General features: G+C 45.2%; 1 protein-coding gene and 1 long non-coding RNA gene across 4 annotated transcripts; one reads left to right on the plus strand and one right to left on the minus strand.

Annotated features, from left to right (window-relative positions):
- On the plus strand, positions 1 to 27,363 carry letm1 (leucine zipper-EF-hand containing transmembrane protein 1). Of its 3 annotated transcripts, XM_080513005.1 has the most exons (15): positions 1 to 304; positions 6,486 to 6,543; positions 7,255 to 7,747; positions 13,305 to 13,448; positions 13,560 to 13,697; positions 14,351 to 14,554; positions 14,650 to 14,769; positions 15,026 to 15,157; positions 15,248 to 15,406; positions 15,665 to 15,787; positions 18,609 to 18,743; positions 18,863 to 19,056; positions 20,281 to 20,313; positions 20,840 to 20,996; positions 23,302 to 27,363. In XM_080513005.1, the coding sequence occupies exons 1-15, from the start codon at positions 226 to 228 to the stop codon at positions 23,452 to 23,454; spliced, it is 2,322 nt and encodes a 773-aa protein (XP_080369131.1). In that variant the 5' UTR covers positions 1 to 225; the 3' UTR covers positions 23,455 to 27,363. The 3 variants fall into 3 exon arrangements, with proteins under 3 accessions (XP_080369131.1, XP_080369132.1, XP_080369133.1); XM_080513006.1 differs by lacking the exon at positions 20,281 to 20,313; XM_080513007.1 differs by lacking the exon at positions 20,281 to 20,313 and having other exon boundaries at positions 20,858 to 20,996.
- LOC308142535 lies at positions 5,870 to 7,340 on the minus strand. The gene is made up of 3 exons (XR_013937004.1): positions 7,203 to 7,340; positions 6,466 to 6,549; positions 5,870 to 5,978 (listed from the first exon to the last, which is right to left on the minus strand). It is a non-coding gene; the product is annotated as an uncharacterized lncRNA (long non-coding RNA).

The following is a 27,363-nucleotide window of genomic DNA, read 5'->3' on the forward strand; positions in this document are numbered from 1 at the left end:
GACACGGACACTGTTTTTTCCAGGACATGACATGGACTCTCTTTTCTCCATTAACACTCAGAAATGCACCGCTGCTTGTTGAGAAAGTTCTAGAATCGGAGGATTTCTATGCGCCGCGGTAGTTTGGGCACTTCGAGCCAGCAGGAGGAGGCTAACCGGTTAGCTGAGCCGCGACTTACTGTTAACTGTTAAGAGAAATAATCGACCTGAGACTTCTTTGGAGAAATGGCGTTAATCCTGTTTACGAGGTCCCGGGCACCTTTAATGAAAACCTCCCGGTCTTTAAAGAACGAATTTCGAAAAGGTAAGACTTCTTTCGTTCACGTGTTGTTTTCCTCTTGGTTTCAATGTTTAGTGTGAAGCTAAACGTTAGCAGGGTTCGACAGAGGTCGGAGGTCCCGTTAGGCCCTGTTTGTTTTCATCAACAACCAGATCACAACGATTCCAGCCGAAAACTCTTTCTAATGTCGTTATTTTTAAGCTGGTGATCAGCAGTTGCTTTGTGTGACGGCATGGCGGAGTGTAAAGCACCGCCACGGCCACGGGAAGAGGCACAGCGGGATGAAGCGGTGGGGTTATCTGAGGACAAGCTGGCTCGCTTTCAGGAGAAGCGCCCCCATTTCTCCTGCAGGAGGAAGAGGGGAGGAGGAGGAGGGGATGACGGCATGAGATGGTGACAGGATGACATAGTGACAGGATGAGAGAAGAAGAGGATGAGGGGGTGAGGCGAGGTGAGGTGAGGATGCTGTTGCTATGGCACACAGGCTCCTCCGATCATTCAGCATCCTCACTGTCCTCAGGTCACCCCAGCAAGGTGGGAAACAGGAAACCCAGAGGACTGAACAGGAACCAAGCCTAGTTTTTGAGACATATTGTCACGTTTTTTTGGCTTATTATCATTCAGGTGATTCAGAGGAACTGATATACCTTTATAAAGGTGCAGTTTTTCCTCGAGTTGCTTATCGTTTGTTGTTGTTGATGTATTGCTGCGGAGGAACAGTGATGCTGCAAATGCATCAAAACTGCATTGCTCTATGTAATGCCATATTAAAGAAAGGAAAATACAGGTTTGGTTTTGGTTTCTGAAAGACATCTGCTGTTAGAACGAGTCTGTTGCAATGCTGTTGCAATGCTGTTGAAATCTGCAGCCAAATGTATGACAAGGTTTTGATGAGCTGCTGTTCCTGCTTTGCATCTGTCAACTCTTTGTATTGGTTTTTCATGCTTTGTCACAGAAGGAAACACCCAAAAGCACAAACTGTGTACAACGTCTCAATCAGCAGTCGCAGTACTTGTCCTTGGTGAGGCTGCAGATCTGTGTGTGGTCGAAATGAACGAGTCTGATTTAAAGTCACAGCCATGATCAGAAGCATACAATCAAGGGAAAATGATCCAAAACCAACACAGTTGACAAACCGCTTCTCTTCTCAAACACTGCAGATGCACATGTGATGAACGTGAAGTGATTCTCAAACAGAAAAGCGTTTGCAAATCAGTAATTAGCTTTATGTCCTTTTACGATGCTATTATTCCGCCTGGAGTCTGTCCGTCATGGTTGGATAAATGTGATATCATGATGTGTATTCATGGAGTCTTTACATGTGTCAGCCCTTCCTGTGATCAGGATGTTCATTGAGTAATCTGTAGCACGGACCTAATCTGATTCAGATAACGCCAGTTTTGTCTGCGTGACCTGCCTTCATATATAATCAACTGGGATTGACTGCAGCTCTCCCACAACTCCTAATCAAATGGATACTATCAGGTTAATTTAGTGTTTTAGCATATGCTGTGTGATCTGGTAGATATCGTCTCGTAGTGGCGGAGACCTGAAGGGACTAATGGAACCGCAAAAACTTCTAGTATTTCATGTCTGCAGTCGTACCGCTGCGTTTCCTGAATGCGTCCACGCTGCTCTTATAAATAGACGAGAGTCATGATGGGGATTTGTCTGTCTAGAGTGGAGAGCATGCTCTTGGCTCCAGGCCCAGATTATCAGACGAATCGCCGAGCGTCCGCAAGGAAAGGTCACCGCCTTGTATAACTCCACCTGAGACCGGCTCACAGTCGCCTTCTTTAGTTTTCAGATGTGTGAGAAAAAAACCGAATTGATTCCACCAGAAGAGCTTGTCAACCGGTCGATGTTTTTAACCCCCGTCCACTGGATTCTTTCTATTGTTGGAGGGTAGAAAAGTCCACCTGATCAGAAATCTGAACCAGGCTGCCCCGTTTATACCACAACATTTCAAGTGAGACAAACTTTGGTTGTCGTCAGACTTCTTTATGATTTTCACAATAAGAGTTATTAGTGGCTGTTTGGATCTCTATACAATAAAAAAAAAAAATCTCATTGTGAACAAGGTACTCATTCTTCTTTATTTTTACCCCCCCAAGATTTCTTGAGGAAAACTCCAGTTTGGGGATGACTTGATCTCTCATATAGGAAGGATTTTCCCTCACTGGTCCACATCGTCTCCCCCAGATCACGCTTTTTATTTCAGTATTTTTCTGAAGCTTTATTGGACTTCACCAACATGGCACTAGTAAAATGATGCACGTGGAGCTATGTCTTTGTGCGCTGGCGTGCAGTCTTTCAGACCAAATGTCGTCGCAGCCTGAACAAAAGGCTGGAAGGTTGCTGGTGGTAAAGATTAGCGCTTTATCTCGCGTCAGTATGACGACGCACCATAAAGCAGCGATAAGGCGATGAATGGGCCGTGTGGTGCAGCAGCACTGCCAATGCCACCAAAGTGTTATTATATTGTCAGCTAAACTCCATTTACACTGAGAAGTTATACCGAGCTCGTCATCCGAGGGGGGAAACGACCCAGAAACGTCATGTTTTTATGGAGACCGTGAAACCAGACGCTCGACACTTTAGGAGTCTCTGTAAACCTGAATGCTCGGAGCAGCGAAGCATACCACAGTGACCGGCAGTCTGGTGCTTCCTTTACGAGAGCAGACGCTTAATTATGACCTGTTTCCCACCTCTGTGTACGTCCATACAGCCGCCCTACTCTACTTAATGTTAAGGCAGATCGTTTTCGGTATTCTGTTCGATTCTCAGACGACGCGTGTAAAAGTGTGCCTCATTAACGGAGCGTTTGATCGCTGGCCCGAGGCGACGCGCGATTTGACTGCGCTCGTCAGACAGACGGCTGCAGGCTGTGGGTCACACAGGACCGGCGCATGTCGAAAGGAACCAGACGGGTTATCTCCTCCTCCTCCTCCTCCTCAGTCAGTTTCAGACCGACTGAAGATCAAATCAAGAAGTAGAACTGGGTTTCGGCGTTTCAACCCGATGTGAGGTCAAAGAGTTCAACACTTCTTCTTGTACTCACTGCTAATCATTAACTCGCCATTCACGCATCTCCGATAGGTGAAATCATGAAAACAAACTCCCAGGCAACAGTCGGAGCTGAGCGACAGCGAAGGAAGCTCACCAAACCTGCTTTTCTGTCTTCACTTGAAGTCTTTTGTTTGTTTTTAAGATGGTTAAGATGGTTTCAACACAAGCCTTTAATCCGACTGGAAGTGGAAACATGTTGGCTTCGTGAAGTTTCACTTCAGTTTGAGGAATGTTTCACTTAAGTTCACAAGTTGTCGCTGAGCCCATCGCAGTCGGGGAGCAGCAGAGATCCTCCCCCGCTCTGATTCAAACTGACGACGCGTCCATCGACGTGGGCGCTCAGTCACACCCTGTTAATAAGTTACTGTTAATAGTGGTTTTAGTTCATTTTCTGTTTCTTTTCCTCTTCACATTTGGCCTTTTAACAACCAGCCTGCTCCACTCATTGTGTTTCCTTGATTTGATCATTACAGTATTTGACTGGCCTTCCTTGCCTTTGATAGGTCTGATAGGAGTTGGTCATAAGGTAAAACTATCATCTTTTAAAACTTTTGATGGAAACAGAAGCACTTCAACACTTATTTCTGGGTTTAAGTTAAGTTTTCATTTATTTGCTCCTCACTTGTACATATACGGAGCTATTTTTGGTGGCAATTCATTTCCTAAATTCCTTGATTCCCTGACGTGTGCTGGAGCTGAGCCCAGGCAGGCAGGTCACTTCATGCAGAGACTGACTCAAGTCAGTTATTCTTTGTTTTTATTCACATGGTATTCAGAGTAAATTAAAAGTAACTGTTTTTACGATGTTGTTCTGTTGCAATTTGTTTGGCATGTAGACATAAAATGGCGCGGGTCATTCTTAAAAAAATGATGGATGTTAGGATGCAAGTCATGTCTGACGAACTAGTAATGAACCTATGTGCAGTTATGACTATAACTCATAGGCTATTTATGATGTGTAGACATTTCAAGAACTACCTGAAAACACGAATAGAGCTATCTGTCCATATACTAGTCAATATAGACAACATCACATGTTTGTAATCTGCACAGTCAAAAACAACATTATACTGAATGATTGCCGCGTATTAAGAGTTGAAGTTATGTTGGATAAAACTGCTGTTGAATGGAAGTAAATTCAGCCTGAAGATGACCCATTCCCTTTGGAACTACAGATTATTTAGAAAATATTTTGAGATACATTTGAATTTCTTCTTTACGCGTGAAAAGTAGAAATTGTCCCGCAGAGTCATTTATTTCCAGAGGAAAACGGTTGAGCTGTTGAGGAGGACCGGGGATATTTCACGTGAATCGCTCACTGTGGAAACGGGAAGAACCCGCCGAGAAAAGTGTTTCCCCCCCCCCCCCGTCCGACTTTGTGCGGTGGACTTTTCCACTGGACTTCCAGGGATTTCTCTCTGTGCTGCAGTGGCTCACACTGTTCCAGTAAATGCTCCTGGCAGCGGCCTGGCGTGTTGACCCGGGTCGTGCAGGATCCACTCCAGCAGGGCCACGTGACCTGCCACTGGGAGAGGCGGGGCCCACGCCCGCTGCCTTGCCTGTGATTGGCTGGAAGGCCTCGGGGAGGCCCCGCCCCTTGTTCCCATGTGAGGCTGTGAGGCCCACGTTGGGCCTCTGCGAGGGTGTGAGCGTTCAGACCTACAGCAGATCAGAGCAGAGATACTCCGAGGAGAAGCCGCTCTGCAGACACATGAGCGGAAGGAGACGTCTGTGGTTTTAGAGTTCTGCTCGGAAAACCACTGTTTGATCATAGTTACACTTATGTGTCGAATCAAAATGAAGACATTGTAGATATTCGGCATTTTTGAAATCAGTCATTTATTACTTATAAACTACAAACAAACCGGTTGATTGATGTGAAACGTAAAAAGTTCATGCTGCGGTGACATTATATCATGAAAGCCGGGTATTTAAATCGACGCATCGGTGGTGATTTCCTCAGTTTAATGAAACAAAAGCCAACAACAGTGAAAGATAGACAAAACAACAATAAAGTGGTCTTCTTGTTCTGCTGAAGCCTGAAGGTCGACCTGAAGGTCATGAAGGTTCTGAGTCCAGAGTCTGCAGCTCATCTCGGAGGTTTTCTCTGGATCCAGGTCTGGTGAAAGTGCAGGACTCTCCGTCTGAGGTCCCCCCCCACCCCCCCCCCCCCCCCAGTCTCCAGCAGCCGTCCCCTGATGGTGCCCCCTCCGTGCTGCTGGACAAGTGTGACGAAATGAGACCTGTATGGATGGAGGATGGTCTTCAGGTAGTTGGAGCGTCTCCAACATGGTGGATGGACGTTGATCAGAGAGCGCCACTGAGACGCGCTGGTCTCTGGTCCAGTGAAACGCTCCCTGGTGTATGAAGACCAGGAGGCCTGGTCCTGCAGGCGGTCGAGCACCAAACCACACTGATGGAAACGGTTTGAACATCCTGTTTGAAGCCATCAACGGCGAGATACTGTTGATCAGTTGTGAGGTGTGCCGGTTGAGCCATGAATGGATTATTATTGATCCATTCATGGCTCAAGCATCTGTTGTGATTTAATTTTTTTTTTCTGTTCAGTTTCTTGTTAGAGAACAGAATCACTGAGCAGTTGGACGTTCAGGAGGTTAGAGAAGTTCACCTGGAAAAGTTAGAGTGCATTTCAGCTTCATTCTGAAGTTTGACCCGAAAAGCCATTATCCTGAACGTTTTCAGTGGTGTGTGTGTGTGTGTGTGTGTGTGTGTGTGTGTGTGTGTCACCACGCACGCACACACACACACACACACACACACACACACACACACACACACACACACACACACACACACACACACACACACACACACACACACACACACACACACACACACACACGTGTGAGAGCAGAGCCGGGAAGTTCACAGGATCAAGTTTAGAGCGTGTTTTTGCTCTGCGATGAGTCTTTCTCCCCCTTTTGAAGCGATAAAGATCAGATCCCGTTCTGCTCAGACGTCCTCGTATACGAACGGTTATGTAAAGGAGCAACGGCATGTTGTGTCATTACATAACCGCTGGTATCAGTGCACGTGAGTGAGGAATGATATAGCTGCATATACCGAGCACACAGCCGATAATGTGATTTACTCACGTTTTTCTTCTGTCTTTCAGGGAAACTCCAGGAAGGTTCCTGTTTCAAATGCACCAGCCTCAGACTCTCCAGTCAGAAGTGAGTCTGTTCACAAACATGCACATCTTAATAAAATGATTTACACAACTTTATTTAATTCTATTACATTTTTTTCATTGCAATCGATTTGCTTGCTTTTTCCATTATTTCATTGCTGTGTAGTATGATCTTTTTGTACTTCTTATATTTTCATTCTATTTCATTCTATGATTGTTTAAATCTGAACTTTTATCTTTTTAATTTTTTTAGTTATTTGTCTTGTTTTTTGTCCTCGTTACCTTGCCTGACACATTTGACACGTTTCTGACTCCATTTACACGACAGTGGTACTCAGAGTCTCTGGAAACACAACTTTTTGAGAACGTCTTCCCAAGGTGGAACTTTTCCAAAACCCTCTGATTCTGTTTACATAGAAATAGGGGAAAACGCAACTTTCTGAAAACGCTTCGTCTGCGTGTAGACAGTGGAAACACTGCTACTGCGCGTTCACACCATGGCTGTAGTAACTCGTAGTTCTGCGCATGTTTTCAGCATTTCTACCATCTCCCACTGAAATGGACATCATTGTCAAAACATTATAGTGAAAACGCAAAACATTTCTGAAAAGAAAACACAGAAACGATGCGTTTTGACTTGAAGCGTTGTCGTGTAGACGGAGCTACGAATGTAGTTGCTTTTTTTTTTTAGAAAGCTCTTACCTTTTCTCTCATCCAAAGCTTTGGGTATTTTCTCCCTGCGTGTTGTCTTCAGGTGTGACGGTCTCGGGCTCAGCAGCTTGTCCCAGGTCTCCTCGTTCAGTCCGTCCCTCCCCCTGTCAGAAGAGTCCGTCGGTCCCTGCCGGAGCTCGGACTCGCAGCGGCTCTACTGCTCCCTGGTGACGGCGCCGTCCTCGTCCTCGTTCCCTGGGATCGTCGCAGGGACACGGTGGACGATAGCGCGACCGCAGGACGTGCGCGGCGTCCGGTGGATACACGCCTCCAGCAGGAGATGGGACGACTCGAAGGTGGAGAAGTCTCTGCGGTCATTAAAGGACAAGAAGAAGAAGCTGGAGGAAGGGGGGCCGGTGTACAGCCCCACCCTGGACGCAGAGCCCGTGAGGCGGACGCTGCGGCAGCGAGTCGTGGACGAGATCAAACATTACTACCACGGCTTCCGGCTGCTGTGGATCGACACCACCATCGCAGGACGCATGCTGTGGAGGGTCCTGAACGGACACCCGCTGTCCCGCCGTGAGAGAAGACAGGTGAGGGCGGAGGGAAATACACATTTACACCCGTCAGACACAACTTTATGACCATTTTGATGGCTTGTTTTTGTGGATGAGGCCAAGCCGATCCAGTTTCAGTATCGGGTTCCAATACCAATGTAATTCACGGATCGGAAATTTCTGATCCAACCTGCGGGGATTTCTGATCCATGAAGCCTCGTCTGCTTCACTGTTGCTGAAACAACTCCACAGTGTTTCCCTGCTGCTGCTCTGCTCATTGGCTGCAAACTGTGGACTGGATTTACTGAAGGGAGGCGGGTCTCAATGAGACGTGGAGGAGTGAGTCAGGAAGTCCAGTCCACAGTTTGCAGCCAGCTAGCAGGCTAACGTAGCAGCACTGTGCTAATCAACTTTTCATGATAACATGTCGCTGTTTGGACATATTTTACACTCAAAACACTGCAAAGCATCGACATGAATGTTAGCAAAGCTGTTATACAGCGAGCTGGTGCTCTTCTGCTAGACGTCAGCATTTTAAAACTCCAGCTCTCCAGGAGAACGGTTCTGACATCAAAACATTGACCAGCAGCTCCTCCACGGTAGCAGGAGATTCACACCTCGGTGAAGCTGCGTCCTCCTCCACCCTAAACTCCCTGAAAATAGTCCCAATGGTTGGAGCTGCATTAGAGCTGGAAACATTGTGTTGCTGCTGCGTTGCTAAAGAATTTCTCCAGGGATTAATAAAGTGATTGTGAGGTTTTAAAGACAGAACTAGTTTATTATGAGATGATGACGTCACACAGACCCACATTGTCCACATGGAACTAAAATACTTTGTACTGCTTCCTTTTCTCACCTTCTAACCTCAAGTTGTCTGTAGAGAGAAAACATGTAAACATTCTTACATTTATTACTTTACTGGAGAGAGGAGTTTATTACTGCTTCATATAAAATCAACAATGATAATAATAATAATATTAAAGCAAACAGAGCTCCGGTATCAGAATGGTATCGGTATCGGCAGATATCCGAATTCAGATATCGGGATCGGACGTGAAAAAACGTGGATCGTTGCATCCCTCCGCCAGCAGGTGAATTTCCTCAAAGTTTACATTAAAAGCAACAACATTTACAAGCACAACTGTCGTCACATTTTCAAACCTCCAGCTCATCTGCAGCGACCTGTATCTATTCCATGGAGGGAAAAGAGGTCAACCAGCTCACATCCAGATTATAGAGCGTCTTCCTCCTCTAACATCAGATTATAGAGCATCTTCCCCCTCTAACGTCAGATTATAGAGCGTCTTCCTCCTCTAGCATCAGATTATAGAGCATCTTCCCCCTCTAACGTCAGATTATAGAGCGTCTTCCTCCTCTAACATCAGATTATAGAGCGTCTTCCTCCTCTAACATCAGATTATAGAGCGTCTTCCCCCTCTAACGTCAGATTATAGAGCACCTTCCTCCTCTAACATCAGATTATTAAGTTTCTTTGGCTGAACTTAATTAGTGAATCATTCATTCACCTTGCATAGCGGCAATTAAAAATCGCTAAGTTACCTTATTACTTGATTATTTTTAATGTTCAGCCACTCACATGTGTTCCATCTTCATAATGCGCACATAAACGTGTTATTGTCATTTTCAAAGGACTAACTGGTGACTTTTCTCGAACGCGACTCAAGACGAACTTGCTCCTAATGTTAAAGGAAGCCGCTTGCCTCCGTCTCTTCCACTGCTGCGTCCACCTGAGGGTGTTGGATCTGATCTCGCCGACTCTGGCTGAAGGCCAGGAGAGCTCACCAAGACAAACACGCCGACAGTAACACGCCCACATCCTCACTTACACCCAATTTTGTCTCTAAATAACCCGAAAGGTTCATTTGACTGCTGAGGAAACCGGAGTGTCTGGAGAAAGACTCATACATGTGCAGGGAGGACCTGCAAACCAGGCTGGACAGTCTCACCTACCCAGTGGAGGAATCGAAGCGTCAGACCGGACAGCTCAGACATCGTGTCCTCTAATGTTTAATCCACTGCCTCTGTAACTGGATCAATTATAGAAATTGGCTGCACGCTGGGTGTTTACTCACCAGACGCTCAGCGGCTTGATTATAGGTCTTCAGGGAGAAGCTTTACCTGCTGATGAGAGACGTTGTTGTTTAACGTTGGCTTCACACTGAGTTTATTTTCTCGGCTTACACAGTGGGAGGAGATAAAGGGCAAAACCCGAGAGCGATCAGCACCCGGTGATGAAACCACCTTAAAAAACAATCTCCAGCACAGTTTTATTTTCCGTGGTTACTGTTCAACATAACCTCAATCCCGTTCAATTTCAGCTTATCGTGACTCCATTTTTCTGATTTTAGTTACACTTTTTTTTTCTAAGTTACTGTTAAATACAAAGAGAAAATGAGTCGATTTCAGTGATCTACTTTCCTTTGGGTAAATGGATACCCTGCTGGGGTGTTGGTGATGTTCAGAGCAGCTGACTGAGGCCCGGCGCTCTCTGCAGTAATCTGATCAAGGTTCTGGCTCGGAGGGTCGGATTCAGAGAAGGCGAGCAGCTCAGCCAGGGTTAGGGTTAGGGTTAGCTGCTCGGACTCGCCACGTGTGGAACTTCATGCATACTAATCGTGAGCTCCTCCAATGTGTGAGGTGTCTATTGGACCCCCTGCTGACCTCTGCTCGGGGATCAGTTACATCGACTTTGGCTTGACTGCAAGGAGATGAACGAGTGACTGAATGGCGGTGAGCAGGAGGGAAACCCAGCGAGCTAACGCAATGGTTTGAACACGTTTTCCTCCACTTGCATCACGAAAACATCGGCGAGACCCTGGAGGTCTTAAACCTTCACGGATCAAAATACCGAGAAATTCTAGCGTGTGAGAAGAAGGAACATTTCAAGACATTAAGACAGGAAACGCAAACATTTGTAGCATTTTGGGTGCCTGTTTACACAATAACAATGCTTATAGAGCCACTGAAAAGGGATCTTTTTGAAAGTGCTCCATCTCCATGGAAACGGGGAAAACTGCAACTTTCGTGAAACACTGCTACTGCTACTGGTCACCACGGCTGTACTGACTACACTTCTGCACATGCTCAGTAGAGACCTTCAGAATAAAGTCTCCTCCATGGTGTCATGACTCCTAGTCCATATTCTCCTGGACCTGGTGCTTTTATTTTGACAGTCACCGTAATAACAATCTTTAAGTGTCTGTCCACGAGAATGTAGGAGTTCTCCCACTGTTAACGTTTAGAGCGGATTGTTCTCTGCTGCATGTGTGTGTGGTCTTATCTCAAAGACAAACAACAGCACCAACTAGTGGTCCAACATGCTAACTACACCGTTTTGGGCGTTTCTGCTGTTGCCATGTAAATGGGCATTGCGTTCAAAAGCCAAGACTTTCAAAGTCTTTCGATGAGGTTACCTTGACCACAGCTTCTGCCATCTCACGCTGACGTGACCAAAATGGCGTCATGTAGACACTTGAGTCTGATTGAACTGAGCCCGTTTGATTTGTGCACACGTCTGCCGTCTTTTTACAAAACTGATGGAGGCAGAAAACAACCCATGATTGTCTCTGAACATGGAGAATATTTCTTTGACTTGATCAGTCGATTAAGCAAACCCTGAAAGAGTCGGTGAAAACCAACGTCATGGTGCAAACTGCAAAGCGTTTATAGAAAAGTGAGCTTGTAGACACACTTACTGTAAATAAACACATTTACGTGTCAATTTAAAGAAATAAGTTTGCTTCCGAAGAGTTTGACTGAACACATTTTCACGCTTTTCTCGCAGAAAATGATCTAAATTATTCATATTTAGATTTTGTTCTGATTGACAAAAAAACATGTCGTCCACTGCATTTATGTATTCAATAGTTGTTTTTTTACAAGCATTTTATAATAAGAGTCATACATTTACAGTTCTCAATTTGAAAGTAGAATTCTTGGCTTTTCTTCAACGTGCACAAGGCAGGGAACCCATCGTGACCAGTCTGGGATCATTCTACATGACTATACACCGGAGGCGAGATTCACAGCTCAGACAGACGCAGAAACAACCAGGAGGGACGGTCCAACATTATCTGTTTCTGTGAACGCGCTGCAGAAAAGTGTAACCTGCGGCGGCACAGAGGAACTGGAGCCCGATGGGTGCTGACGATGGAAGAGTTAGCTCCTCCATTAAACCCACTCTGACCCCCTCCTGCACCTTTAGAAATGCAGCGGACTCCCCGTGAGTCTCCCGAACCCCCTCCACACCCCCCATTCATCTAACCTGAACCTGCTTTGCCTCCTTAATCTGCCCCTTTTCATATTCACTCCCGGTGCCCAGGCCTCTGTTTCAGGCTGCCTCTATTTTAATCCCCCACCACCTCCTCCGTCTTTGATGCGAGACTCTGGAAGATGATATACATGTCAATGGGCCACGGGACAAAGACCTTTTCACTCCTGCCGGTCTAAATCCCCCCCCCCCCCCACTCCCCACCGGCCCACTGACATGCCAGGTGGGAAGGCCGGAGAAAGGACTTCATGTTTTGGCCTTCTCCGTCCCGGGACGGTCCGTAAGCTGCCGCCGGACAGCAGGACAATGATACTGACCAGTGTTGGCCGTTATGCTTCTGTTCTGTCCGGATTGTTCACGTCTCGGCTGAACAAAAGTGCTTCCTGTTGGATCAAGTGCACATATTCTTTTTTTTTTTTTTTTAAAACCTTGTGAGGCCGAATGTTCACTTTGGTCTAATAATGGCCACATGAGCCCCGAGGTGCACTCTGGATGTATGGGCTCCCGGGCAGAAGTGCTGAGTAGAGGACGGTGATTGTACCAGCAGACAAAGGAAGAAGAGGTAAACAGATTTCCACGTGCTGCTGCCCTCTGCTGGAGAAACACACACATTGCAGCCCGCTGGAATGAAATCACTCCTTCACTGTTTACTGTGACTACGATACATCTTTTTATTTTTTTTTCTCAGCAAACATTTAAAAGTAGTCCAAACAAGGATGTGGAAGGGTCTGGAACTCCTGGACTCGGGAGGTTTAGAAAACCTACAGGCAAAATGCGGAGAGACAACAGGAAATGGATTTCACTTATATCGCGCTTTTTCCGTCACGTGAGCAGTCCTCATAACGCCCCCCCACTGATAATCACATTCACACACTGATGGAGGCAGCTGCTACGTAAGGACCTCGGTTCAGTTCAGTGTCTTGCTCAAGGACACTTCGACATATGGACCAGGGGGAGACGAGGAATCAAACCGGCGATATTCAGATTGAGAAACGACCGTTTGCCCAGTCGCTCCTCGGTCTCACTTTCACTGTGACTGATTAACTTGAGACGTATGTTATTGTGTGGAAGAGACCAGAGTATTGGTTGAAAACCCCACACGCACAGGACGAGCATGCAAACTGCACAGAACTGGACTTGTGAGGCGAGAGCGCCGACCACTGCAGTAATCTTCATAAGGAGGAAACTCCCTGGTGTTTAATACTGAAGTAACCGGCTGCACTCATCGTCTCACTGGTTCTTGTCTTTGTCAAGCATTCGTTGATTCTCACGGCTCCGCCGGTTCTTTGTTTCCTCCTTCAGTTCCTCAGAACGTGCGCAGACGTCTTCCGGCTCCTTCCCTTCCTCGTCTTCATCATCGTCCCCTTCATGGAGTTCCTGCTTCCCGTCGCACTCAAGCTTTTCCCCAACATGCTGCCGTCCACCTTCGAGACGCAGACCAAGAAGGTGAGCGGAAGCTTTTCTCAGCAAACCATCGGTTGGGGCTCAATTATTCACGTTTCTCCGCCCTGAAACGTTCTGTTTTCTTTTTTCTTCTCTTTTTTTTTTTTTTTAAAGGAGGAGCGATTGAAAAAGGAGCTGAGGGTCAAACTGGAGATGGCCAAGTTCTTGCAGGACACCATCGAGGAGATCGCCCTGAGGAACAAGGCGGCCCAGGACACCGTCACCGAGGAGTTCTCCACCTTCTTCCAGAAGGTCGGTGTTTCTCCATGACAGCGAACAAACCGGCAGAACGTAAAGAAAGGGTCGCTCAGTGCTGCCGCCTGGTGGTGAACTCAGAAAGAACCGCCTTTGTTCACGTGATCTGTAGTGATTCTAGGAAATCTTAGAAATTAAGATATATTTTTAAAAGACGTAATAAATCCTGATTCGTAAAATTACTTAAACACCTTAGAATTGTTCATTACTTAATTGATAATTGTAATTAAGTTGAGTTATAGCGGCCACTGAATATATACTATTTGTAAAAACAGGAGTCAGTCAGAGAATGGGTTTAAGTTCTGGATTTTAGCGCAGATCATTTGCACACATTGTTTCAATTTCTTTTACTTTTTTTGCTCCCTAATACATTTAAATATTCTCAGTATATATTTGATCTAAAATTTCAATATAATGCCTATATCATGATATAAAATCTGTGTTTAATATTTATTCTAATAAACTATATTGGCACCAGAACCGAGCCCATCTGACTATATGTCATTAAATAACATAATAATAATGAAATCTAAATAACAGCGTATTTAGGTTGAAACTCGCTGCCAAAAAAAACCCATTCCTGCACTATTTGCATGAAAATGTGACTTGATGTGAAGTGGAGGATTTCTGTCACGACTCGGTGGCTGCAGATCCGTGACTCCGGCGAGCGTCCCAGCAACGAGCAGATCATCAAGTTCTCCAAACTGTTTGAGGACGAGCTGACGCTGGACAACCTGACCCGGCCTCAGCTGGTGGCTCTGTGCCGCCTGCTGGAGCTGCAGTCCATCGGCACCAACAACTTCCTGCGCTTCCAGCTCATCATGAAGCTCCGGGCCATCCGGGCCGACGACAAGGTGCCCAGCTCCCGGAGTCTTTCACGCCTCGCTTAACTGACCACGACGACAAGGGCAGTTCCTCAATTAAACGAGCTCTGTGCTGTTGGGTGCAGCTGATTGCAGAGGAAGGGGTGGAGAGTCTGAACGTGACCGAGGTGCAGGCGGCCTGTCGGGTTCGAGGGATGAGGTCGCTGGGCGTCACGGAGGATCGTCTCAGAGAGCAGCTCAGCCAGGTAACGAGAAACACAACATCAATACACACTTGTGGATGTTTTACTTCATGAACAGTTTCCTGCAATATTTCAATCTGAAGAAAACATTTGGAGGTTGTCATATGTTTTAGTTTCTTGTTGAAGGAGTTTGGCTAAATCTCAGTGATTCTTTAAGTTTTTACACTTACATTATGGTATGTGCACAGCTGTGCATGGCAGGATTGTGTAAGAACGCGCATATATAAGAGTTTAAAGTTATCGTACGATCCCTTTGTAGTGGCTGGAGCTGCATCTGAACCAGCAGATCCCCACGTCCCTGCTGCTCCTGTCCCGGGCCATGTTCCTGCCCGACACCCTGTCTCCGGCAGACCAGCTGAAAACCACGCTGCAGACCCTTCCTGAGATGGTGGTAAGTCTTCGCCGCAGGACTTGTACTTCATCCAGTAAAGCCTTGAAGTAATACCAAGGAGAATATGAAGACGTCTGCCTGCTCTTCCAGACCAAAGAGGCTCAGATGTTGGTGGCGGAGATGGAGCTCTCCAAGGTGGACAACAAGACCAAAGTGGAGACGACGCTGCAGGAGGAGGCGGCCATACGCCAGGACAACAAGGACCGGGAGATGGAGCGGCTGGCCGACGCCGCGGAGAAAGCCGCCAAGGTAAGGACTGTCCGAGGGTCCGTCACAGGAAGGTCAGGGTTTTCCACCGCTGGATCCAGGGTCCACATTTCATTCTTTCCTCAAAAAGCCCCAGTGTTGTGGGGTCGTGCTCTTGATGGGAGGATTCAGTATTTTGTCCCCTCCTTTACTTTCATAGAGTCACTGTGGTTATCACTTTTGGATTTGGATTTTGGAGTTTTATTTGGTTTTTAAATGGATTCCTGAGGTTGTGAACATCAGTTGCACTGTGTCCTGCAGGAGGAAGAAGTGGAGCTGGTCGCTGAGAGGATGAAGCGTAGCGGCACCGAGACGCCATCGTCCACGCCTGAAAAGACCTCGGAGACACTGAGGGACACGGCGCCGGTCATAGAGAGCATGAAGGTAACGCCCCGTTTCGGTACGGTTCGGGTTTCCGCCGCAAGAATTCTGGGTTTTTTACAGAAACGACCGCTCCAAAAGGTTGACGCTTGTCCGTCAGCCCTCGGGACAACAGAACGGATCCAGTTTTGAGGATTGGGCAGTGAATTTAAGACACACCCTCACTATTTTAATATGTCAACTGTATGAATCCTCTGTGAACATCCAGCTTTGCACTGGTTGGTTGTTTTTTTTTTTCTTTTGTGCTGCGCAACTTGAGATCACTGTTGTGATGTCACATATCTGCAGAGCTCTAAGCCCCGCCTACTTTTTAACCTACTTTCTGGAGGAACTGGAGCTGGAGCACTGTTTGTGCGGTGGAAACGAGGCTCGGCGCTCGTCGTTCCCGTCCAGGCGAATGTCAGCTGATCCAAGTTGCCGTGTGTCGTTTTTTTTTTTTGACCCCTTGTTCAAAGTCGGTATTATTATTACGCGGTAATTCTAAATGATCGACGATCACATTTAAAGTGAACAAGACGAGCTGGTTTGTGTTTGTTCTCACTGTTTTCTCATCTTGTTTGTTCCGCCCGTCACACAGTTTGAACAGTGGCAGGCGCTCCTTCGCTTCCAGGTTAGGCTGAATAATGACGTCTCCTCCCAAACAATCCCGGTTTATCTTCCCCGTTCACCTGAGCGCAGACGGACGCGGGTCAAACGGCTCTGACACACACTCACACTTCATGACAGAACAGATAAAAATAGATCTGAAACGATGAGAATGTAGTGGAATATTATATAGAGAGAGGGAAAATGGAGTAGAATTGATTGAAAAGAATCACATGAGTGCATTAAATCTGGATCAGAATAAATGAATAGAATCAAATTCAATACTTTTGAATTAAATGGAACAGGATCGGAGGATAGAATGAATAGTAAACATCCGAACGGAATTAATCGGAATAGTGTGGAAAAGTGAGTAGATTAGAACCAAAAAAACACAATGAATAGAAATAGTAGAGTGGAAGTAAAGAATCTCATTGAATGGAATTGGTTGAAACAAAATAATAATATAGGGTGGGTCAGAAAGGATTGGAGTAGAATAAATATTTACTAAAATAGAATGGGATATAATCGAAGTGAGTAGAATAGAATAACAAGGCTGTATATAATGAATTGAAATTGGAAAAAAACATGGACCATGAAACTGAGGAATAGGTTTTTATAGATCAGAATGAAATGTGACAGAACAGATTAAAGTAAAGTAGAATCTGCATTGTGTGAGTGCGGCTCCTTCTGATGCAGCCCGACCTCACAATCTGCCCCCACCCACTGTCCCACTAATAATGTAAAATGATCCCGCCTATAAATAAACACTCAGGTATTTAGTTTGCAAAGTGCACTCAGCTCACAGTGGCTTACTGGAAGTTCCCCGTTCAGTGACGACTCGCCGAATAAAATCAGCTCCGCCCCACGTCGTGTCCTCGTGCAGATTTAAACGTCTCGGTCGTAGACGGCTGAAGAAACGCCGCATCTGACGTGAGCAGCCTGTTTGACCCACGTCTCTGTAGATTCTCCCTCCTCCCCTCCTCCCCTCCTCCCCTCCTCCCCTCCTCCCTTCCTCCCTTCCTCCCCTCCTCCCAGTGGAACGGTTCCTCTCACTGTAGCGCCTCAGTTTCCTCCATCGTCTGGTGACGTGTGACTGGATGACGGGGAGTTTCCCTGTACGTGTGTGTGTGTGTGTGTGTGTGTGTGTGTGTGGGGGGGGGTTATGTTAAATGCACACGTGGCTCTGGAGGAAGTGAAAAGACTGTTTGAACTACTTTTAAAGAATCATGTAGTGATAAAGATGGTTTTATCAAAAAAAAAAAGAAACGACTGGTCAGCCACGATCTAAAAAGCATTTCAGTGTAGTTTACTTCAAGTTGTGCGTTTTATGTTGAAGCAGCGGTTCTCACTATGTGGTCTTATGTGAAACAGCAGCAGCAAGAAACATCTGGAGTTACACAAATGATTGTGTTTTTAAAACACACCTTTTCTGGCCTGACTTTATTTCTAATGTTACAAGTTAGAAGGTAGGAAAGCCTTGCGATTGGAATTCAATCAAATCGGAGAGCCGGTTCTTTCACCAGAGATGAATTAAACTGAAGTTTTGATAGTTTCAGCTTGTATAGAAAGACTTCCCCACTATTTCAAACTGAAAATATCGACCAGGACATTTCTGCTTTTTGTTGCCTATATGTGGATCACGTTTACAATAATGTCTCGTCATAATTAGTAGGACACTAATTTCATTTAATTTGGAACTTTGTATTTAATTAATCAATAACATTTTTAGGATTTGATACAAGAAGCATCATTTCCAGTTTCTTTTACAGTTTTTTGTAGATTGTTGAATCAATAACTATACATGCGTAGTATTTTCTGGAATATAAGTGGAGACTTTTTTTTTTTTAGTTGTTTACCTGGTCATGTGACTTCAATTAAAAACAAAAAACAAAAACCCATCTGTGACCACAGAAAAGTGCTCCAATACCACAGAAGAGCCTCCATCACTTCTGTGTTTGTCTGACAGAGCAAGAAAAATGCCCCCAAAAAGAAAAATCCACACAATCAGAATTTAAAGTAAATTATTAAATGATTTCACGTAGAAAGAAACTTTAGAAAGTCTAACCTGAAGCACTGAGGCGAAAACAAAGACGACGTTAACTCTTGAGTGAACATTAGATCCACGGGGCTTCGTCTTCCTCTCCCACTGTGAAGAGCCTCAGTGTTTCCAGGGAGGGATTTCTCTCACTCGTGACGCGTTTTGTTTGTTTGTTTTCTTCACCTTGGCTTTGTGTTGCAGGGCGAGGAGATCACCAAGGAGGAGATCGACATGCTGAGCGACGCCTGCTCCAAACTGAAGGAGCAGAAGAAGCTGCTAACGCTGGAGAAGGAGGAGCTGGAGGAGCTGAAGGACGACGTGCAGGAGTACAACGAGGTGCCTTCAGATCTGGGCGGCTGTTGTTTGAGCCGCTGTGTGTGTGTGTGTGTGTGTGTGCGTGTGCGCGCGTGCTGCAGGTTAGTGTGGACGGTGGGCTTCATGATCGTGTGTTTCAGGATCTGGAGGAGATAAAGAAGGAGCTCTCCAAGACGGGACAGGAGAGAGCTCTGGAGGAGTCCAAGGCCAGCAAGCGGCTCTCCAAGCGGGTGAACCGCATGATCGGCCGCATCGACAAGATCATCGGGGAGCTGGAGAAGGACAAGGTCATCCTGGACGGGCAGGTGGAGAGCGGGGCGACCCCACCTGTAGGGTGAGTGGCTTTTTTATCAGCTCGTCCTATCTCTCTCTCTCTCTCTCTCTCTCTCTGCTCCTCCCCGGATAGCTTCCTGTCTCAAACTAAACATCACGATTGACACGATTTCTGGAAACGCACTGAGCCTTTTCACCATTTTACAAAGCTGTCGTTTGTGGCTGTGACGCTTCTGCTAGACTGAAAAAATCCCAGAAGAACCTCATCGTCATCATTTCTTTTGTTGAGGTTTCATGTAATCGAGTTGTCAGCTGCTGCAGACGACACAACCAGCGTGATTACCAAACCTTCAGGCGTTAAAAAAAAAACAACATTCATCCCTCCTGCTTAATTCAATTCAATTCAACTTTATTTCCACAGCACCAAATACATCACAATCATCTCGAGGTGCTTTTAAGAGAGAAAAGAGAAAACCCAAGGATTAAACTTTTGACAACCTGATTATTAATATTGACTCATTAGACTCAGCTGAAGTCAAGTGAGGTTCTGTAATCATGCGGTCTGCAACAAGAGAAAATCTTTGTTATGATTTTGTCCATTTGAAGCGTAAACAAAGCTAATAACATAATGAAATATTGCGACTCATCGTCCAGAACATATGATAATTCATTCACTTTAACAAGTTGAGAGATGCACAAGTTGTCAAATGTAGTCATCTGCCTCATAAAGGAGACGATTTAACAGTGTGTGAGCATTTTGACTTTAATTATAATTATAATTATATAGCGTGTCAAGTAAACTGACTTGATTTGAGAAGCAAATTTATTGAGCAAGACTTGGACCCGCGGCGCCGCAGCTGCTTGGTCGCCTCCGTCTCCATTGCCGTTGTGTGACGTCCCTCCGCCGTGTTTCTGCGTCCGCCTGCTCGTCACGCTGAGCGCCGGCACTGAAATACAAACAGCAAGCGCGTGACATATGCTCAACATTCACACTTCAGGCTTCCAGGAAACGGCTACATTTCAACAGCTTGAAAATATCTTTCATTTTTCTCACTGGCTCATTATTGTAGCTCTCCCATGATGGTTTCATCCTGCTTTTCCATCTTCATCATCCTCATCCTCATCTTTCATCTCCTTTCATTGTAAAATGGTGGTGGAGATCAAATAAGAACCAAAAGAAAAAAAGGGTTTCCCCTCTCAAAAACAAATCAATTTGAAACAAACTATATATATATTTTTTTTTTGGGTTTTGACTCCAAATTCTAACAGTTGTGAAATTTTTCAGATTATTCTTTGCTAAATATAGCGATGCCTCGAGGTAAGCCCCGCTGTGCTAAACAGCCCGCCTGCTTGTGAAACATTGCTAACATCGCATCGTGATTGTTCCGCGCAGAAATTGTGCCGTTAGAGATCATTGCTGTGCTTCAATTTACTAAACCGTCTGTAATCATTTAAAAAAACACGGTTCTAATCAAACAGATTTCACCCGATCTTAGAGGTTTTGGATGCATAGATCATCTGCGTTCAGAGTTTGATTGATGAAACGCACTAAATGTTGTGTAACAGGACACACGACTCATGAGACTAATCGATCCCGCTGTTGAACGCCGTCTTGTGCAGTTGTGAGTGTTTATATAAAATCAGGTGACGACGAGCATCCTGCATTCAGCTTGAACACACGTCAACGTTCCAAATTTCCCCCGCCCGTGGCGCCGCAAATGAAGCGGCCGTAATCCGTCTTGATTGGCGTGCTCCGGGGCCCTCGAATGCAGCATGTTGACCTCAGGCCTCTCCACCGCATTTTACGCCCTTTTCCCCGGGTGGTAACTGTTTCCTGTATGCAGTCTGTTCTACACCTTCAGGGAGAACCTGATCAGCATCGACGAGCTCATCGGCGTCATGCGGCAGATCCAGAACATTCCCGAGCACAAGCTGCAGAGCATCGCCGAGGCGCTGGACGACAACAAGGACGGGAAGGTGGACATCGACGACGTCATCAAGGTGCGTCCCCGCTCCGGGAAGGTCCCTTCAGGTGGATTTGTTTTAAAAAAAAACAAAAAAAAACGAAAACGCTAAAAGTCTTCCGGGACCATCAAGAACCATCCGGATTCAAGAAGTTCCGATTAGTTGTGACGCGTGGTGTTGTGGAAGAGAGTGAGACGGCAGAATCCACTACTGTAGACACCAAATCCTCCCGATCCGCCACCTTCCTGCCATATTCCTGAGAGAAAGTGACTTGTGATGATCCGCCACCGTTTCCTGCTCTTACTTGTAGCGCACCATCATCAGGTCGCCACTCTCCGTGACGCCTCGCCCCCCTGGATCACATAATTCAGGTCAAATTGGCGATCTGGGATTCGTGCCATTCATTACTTGTTGTCGTCGTGACTCCAGCCTGGGCTTGGACCTGCAGGCCTCTCATTGGCCAGTTAGCATGTTCCTCCTCCCGCAGGAGGGATGGAGGGAGTGCAGATGGAAATGTGGGATGAGGAGAGAAAGTCTGAGGAATGAAGACGTGTGAGGAACCTTGGCAGTGGAAAAACATGTTGGCAGGAGGAGGCTGAGGTGGTTCAGTCAGGTGGAGAGAAGAAGTGAAGATGTGATGCAGCAGGAGGAGGAGAGAAACCCTCCATTCAATTTTATTTACGTAGTGGCAAATACAACACAATCCTCTGAAGCACTTTGACGGGAAAAAAACAACAACAATGAATCAGCAGAGGAGACGGTGGGAAGGAACAACTGCCTTTTAACAGAAAGAAACATGAAGAACCAGACTGAGGAGGAGAAACATGTAGAACCAGACTGAGGAGGAGAAACCTGTAGAACCACACTGAGGAGGAGAAACCGATAGAACCAGACTGAGGAGGACAAACCTGTAGAACCAGACTGAGGAGGACAAACCTGTAGAACCAGACTGAGGAGGACAAACCTGTAGAACCAGACTGAGGAGGACAAACCTGTAGAACCAGACTGAGGAGGAGAAACCTGTAGAACCAGACTGAGGAGGACAAACCTGTAGAACCAGACTGAGGAGGACAAACCTGTAGAACCAGACTGAGGAGGAGAAACCTGTAGAACCAGACTAGGGAGGACAAACCTGTAGAACCAGACTGAGGAGGACAAACCTGTAGAACCAGACTGAGGAGGACAAACCTGTAGAACCAGACTGAGGAGGAGAAACCTGTAGAACCAGACTGAGGAGGAGAAACCTGTAGAACCAGACTGAGGAGGAGAAACCTGTAGAACCAGACTGAGGAGGAGAAACCTGTAGAACCAGACTGAGGAGGAGAAACCTGTAGAACCAGACTGAGGAGGACAAACCTGTAGAACCAGACTGAGGAGGACAAACCTGTAGAACCAGACTGAGGAGGACAAACCTGTAGAACCAGACTGAGGAGGAGAAACCGATAGAACCAGACTGAGGAGGACAAACCTGTAGAACCAGACTAGGGAGGAGAAACCTGTAGAACCAGACTGAGGAGGACAAACCTGTAGAACCAGACTGAGGAGGAGAAACCTGTAAAACCAGACTGAGGAGGACAAACCTGTAGAACCAGACTGAGGAGGAGAAACCTGTAGAACCAGACTGAGGAGGAGAAACCGATAGAACCAGACTGAGGAGGACAAACCTGTAGAACCAGACTAGGGAGGAGAAACATGTAGAACCAGACTGAGGAGGAGAAACCTGTAGAACCAGACTAGGGAGGAGAAACCTGTAGAACCAGACTAGGGAGGAGAAACCTGTAGAACCAGACTAGGGAGGAGAAACCTGTAGAACCAGACTAGGGAGGAGAAACCTGTAGAACCAGACTAGGGAGGAGAAACCTGTAGAACCAGACTAGGGAGGAGAAACCGATAGAACCAGACTGAGGAGGACAAACCGATAGAACCAGACTGAGGAGGAGAAACCTGAAGAACCAGGAGGGGAAACCTTAAGAACCAGACTGAGGAGAAACCTGAAGAACCAGGAGGAGAAACCTGTAGAACCAGACTGAGGAGGAGAAACCGATAGAACCAGACTGAGGAGGAGAAACCTGTAGAACCAGGAGGAGAAACCTGTGGAACCAGGAGGAGAAACCTGTAGAACCAGACCGAGGAGGACAAACCTGTTCCCCTTCTAAGGTCTCTGCACATCCCTGCTCTACTGTTTTCAGAAAGAGAAAGAAAACCTCTCCTGTCCTCTGTGTCCCAGAGTGGCGCCCTCTGGTGGATTGATCCGGTGCACTGCAAGTGTGAAAGCAGATGCTTTATGAAGCAGTTTAGAAGATTGCTGGATGGATTTGATAACTGTTTTTTTTTTATGCAGGTGGTGGAGCTGATCGACAAGGAGGACATCGACATCTCCACCACGCAGGTGGCGGACATCATGGTGATGCTGCAGAAGGAGGAGAAGCTGATGGAGAAGGGAAAGGCCAAAGAGAAGGCAGAGAAGGAGCAGGCAGCTACACTCAACAGCTAACTCCCCCCCCCCCCCCAATCCTCCCCCCACCATCCTCCCCCCTCCTCCCTCCCCCCTCCTCCCCCGAGAGGTTTGTGGCCATTTCCCGGTCACAGAACACTCTTCATGGGAGGATAGCAAGGTAACACAAAGTTACCTCCCTGGAAAACAAACTCCTGAAAATAGCTTCAGGATAGGTTTAAAAAAACAAAACAAAAAAAAAGGCTTTTTGCTCTAAAACTGCACAATATCGCCGAGAATATTATGTCATACGTCAATGCTTAGATTTGTGTAACTCTACACAGTCGTATATCGATGCGGGGAACACAGTGACAGGAAAGCCCTGTTAGTTGAAAGAAAAGAACGGCGAACATCCAGTTTGGGAGACGACGGTCGGAGGTGAAGCCGTCTTGCCTTTTCATTTCATTCATGTCGTCATCTCAGAGAAATGAGGAATCATTTCTGGACTTTTGCACAGTGCACATCGTCACCGCCATTCCACTCACTTTTACTTGATGGTGTTTGTCCGTCCCGTTTCCATATTGTAAAGAACATGTTTTCTTTTTTTTTCCTTCTTTTTCTTCTCCCCGGCTTGTTCTCAAACAGAGAGAGCCGACGAGCGGCTATCAGAGGTTGAAATGGTGGCTGCAACCAAATACAGAACAAAACAAACACATGAGACATCCGATCCGTACAGCTTGGAGGTGTTGGTGGAGCTTAATTCACTCTAAAAAAAAATACTATTCTTAGCATTCCTTAACAATTCTAATCACGAGGTGGAAACCAGCTTCTTTTTCCACCAGTGTTGAAGAAAAATTACTGTAATTAACTGTCTTTCTGCTAAATATAGACTATTTTTGATGAATCTTTCATCTCACTGATGTGCAGCTCTTCACTATCGTCTCTGTAAAGCTGCACTTCGGTACATTTATGAACACATTCTGGTTATTTACGACCCTGACTGACGTATAAACGAACAAACTTGAGCTGAATGTGTGTCGGACAGTGACGGAGGCTGGTCGTCTCGTTTATAGTGAGCGACCTGTATCATTTGAGTTCATGAGTTGATGATTTAATTGCGCTAAAGTGGCCTTCTCACATATTTTGGTTTAGATATTGTTGTATATATATATAATTTTTTAGTATTTTCCGGATATATTCATACTCATATTGTCAGTTACTTCGAGGAGTTTGTCTGTATATATGATGGAGAGTTTGAATTGATCCCCTCCTCTTCTTTTTTTGTTTTTGGCACTGAATGTTTTGCGGGATGTACAAACAGATTCCTCAGGTCGGTTCGCGCTCTAGAGAGCAGCCGCTTCTGTTCCCTAATCCAGGGATTCTCCTAATTAATCATGACGCCAATTCTAACGGCACGGCAGAAGAGACGTAAACACGCTGCTTGGTCCTTATTTTGATGGTTTAATGCACAATGATGTTAGAAACAAACATATAAGCAAACAAACAAAATATATAATCATATATATATATGTCTGCGTGTGCAAACACACAAAAATTAATGTACACAAATATAAATATAAACAAATGCAAAAAAAACAACCCCATCAATGCACACAAAATATATATATAAATGTATAAAAACACAAGCAAAATGTCTACATACATAAAGGTGCAATTTACACAAAATCATGCCATAAAACAACATGGAAACAAAAATACACAAACGGACATGAATGAAAAGAATCGCAAACACACACACAAACGTAAACATGCATAAACCTGAAAACAAACAAAAACTAAACACGCACAAAGAAAAAGTCAAACATACAAACACGACCTACGAATGAAAACAACAAAGACAAAACTGGACTCGCAGTCCTACAAATACATAAACAGCGATTAAACAGATAAACACACTGAATTTTCATGTCTAATAATTTTCCCAAAGTGACTCAGTTGTCGGTCAAAATCATCGACTTAACTGAACTTGATCATCAATTTCAGTTGAATTTATAAAGAAAAATGACTTAAAAATCAGACTCACTTTTTTTTTTGCTCTCGGTGCTCAACACACGATTTAACTTTCTCTTGCTGCAGTAGATTATATTTAAATTTAAACTGGTTAAACACTCGGCCCATACAAGGCGCTCCGCCGCAGGCTGGTGTTTAGCTTAGCGACGCTCCGCCAGGACATGGCACGCTCCCCGCCGCGTTAAATCACCCGCCGGTATAAACACGTCCCCGGGAACGTCGCGGCAACGTCTCCGTGACACTCGGCAGAAGAAGGTCCGCGTCTGCACCCGAGGGGGTCGGCCTGAGGGGGGCGCTGTGGGCACCGCCATCCGCTCAGTGGAGCGAAAATGCTCCGTTCTTTTACTTTTACTGTTATTAAACTTGCCGATCGTGGCAGCGAATGGAAAAGTCGCAGCTTTACCAAAGTTACTTTTAAAGGAACGGCTCGAACTGTTGATGTTGAATGTAGAGCTTTCCTCGTCAGGAGGAAGAGCCGCTCCCGCCTCCACTCCGCTTCCGCTCCCGCTCCACTCGCCACCTGCTCACCAGTAAAGATCCCTGAAATGCTACGTGGCGAACACACAGACATATATCAGCTTTAATTGTTTTTTTTTTTTTTTTTTTTTAAATGAACTGATTCATTCACTAAAACTTCCTCAGACTCGAGTTGTTTAGCACAACCTCATGCTAATTGGTTAGCCCATTCAAAGCCTATATTTAGCCTACTTTACTTTTAAAAGGTTCATTACACACTAAATCGGGCAACATAATGATTTAACCTTTAATAATTTCACGATGCAAATATTGCGGTGTCGAGAAAAAGAGTCGGTTCGTCAACCCGGACTGGATTAGCTGATAAAATGGTTCTTTGTGAAGATTTTTTTTTTTTATTATTATTAGAAATCTTCACTTAAAAAGCTGAAATAACATTTTATTGTTATATTAAACATGGAGGCTAAAACTAAAACTATGGCTTTAATGCAAAACAACCACAGGTACAACAATTATAGACTTGATTGTTGCTACTTAAACACATCATCTTATGCGATAAGCTTCAGTAAGCGTGACATTCTAGTTCTAATTATAAGTTTATTGCTCCAAATACACGTGTGAAGCAAATATCGTAGTCAGTTATTTTTGTTTTCTAGTGAACTCTTTGTCCTTCTTTGTCCAAATTCAGCTTCTCATTTGATGCTTGATGTTGATTTTTGCACTAACTCAACTCTTTTTGTTTAACCACTGAAGAATTTATGTTGGCTCTGTATTTATCCTGATTACTTCTCCTCCTCGGGATTGAAGATGGTGAACAGGGAAGAAATAAAAGCAGCTGTGAGCAGGAATCAGCAACAGATGTCAAAAAAAAAAAAAAAAGGTTGAAATAGTTTGAGGCTTTGTGATTAAATGAATCGTTTCTCACCGCCTGTTCTGGTGGTGCGTTCAGGGACAAACCAGCGTTTCCGTTGGTTTTTTTACGTGTTCCATCCTTTCGACAGACTCGTCCTCTAGAGAAGAAGTCGCCTCTTCAAACGTTTCAAACACGTCGACTCAAATGAGATCAACACACAAATACATGTTTCTCGGACTAAAACACATTTTTATTACAAAAACTAAACCAAAATTTGAAGAAAAAGAAAAAAATCAAAGAAAAAAAAAAACGAGGCTATAATATCCTACCTGATGTTTTGGTAAATTTATTAAAAAGTAAAGGATTTTTGTCAGGGACTCATAAAAGTCTGGTAGAGTTTTCTGTTATTATTTATTTATTTATTTAATCATGTTTTATTTTTTTCCCCCCCTTTTTCTTCTCACGACGCGCCGACATTCAGGCCACCAGAAGAGACGCCGTTTGATTTTAGTTGAACTTGAATTGAATGTATCAGGTTTTTTTTTTCTTTTTCTTTTTCTTTTTAACACAAATTTTGTGTTGTTGTAAAGAAACATCTTAGTTTTGAATAA

Source organism: Blennius ocellaris (assembly GCF_963422515.1).
Source record: "Blennius ocellaris genome assembly, chromosome: 17".
Taxonomy (NCBI): Eukaryota; Metazoa; Chordata; class Actinopteri; order Blenniiformes; family Blenniidae; genus Blennius; species Blennius ocellaris.

Coding starts and splice junctions, on each gene's coding strand:
- letm1 (XM_080513005.1), top strand. CDS start 226: ATGGCGTTAATCCTGTTTACGAGGTCCCGGGCACCTTTAATGAAAACC. Junction 14,555..14,649: donor CCATCCGGGCCGACGACAAG/GTGCCCAGCTCC, acceptor TGTTGGGTGCAG/CTGATTGCAGAGGAAGGGGT. Junction 18,744..18,862: donor ACGTGCAGGAGTACAACGAG/GTGCCTTCAGAT, acceptor CGTGTGTTTCAG/GATCTGGAGGAGATAAAGAA.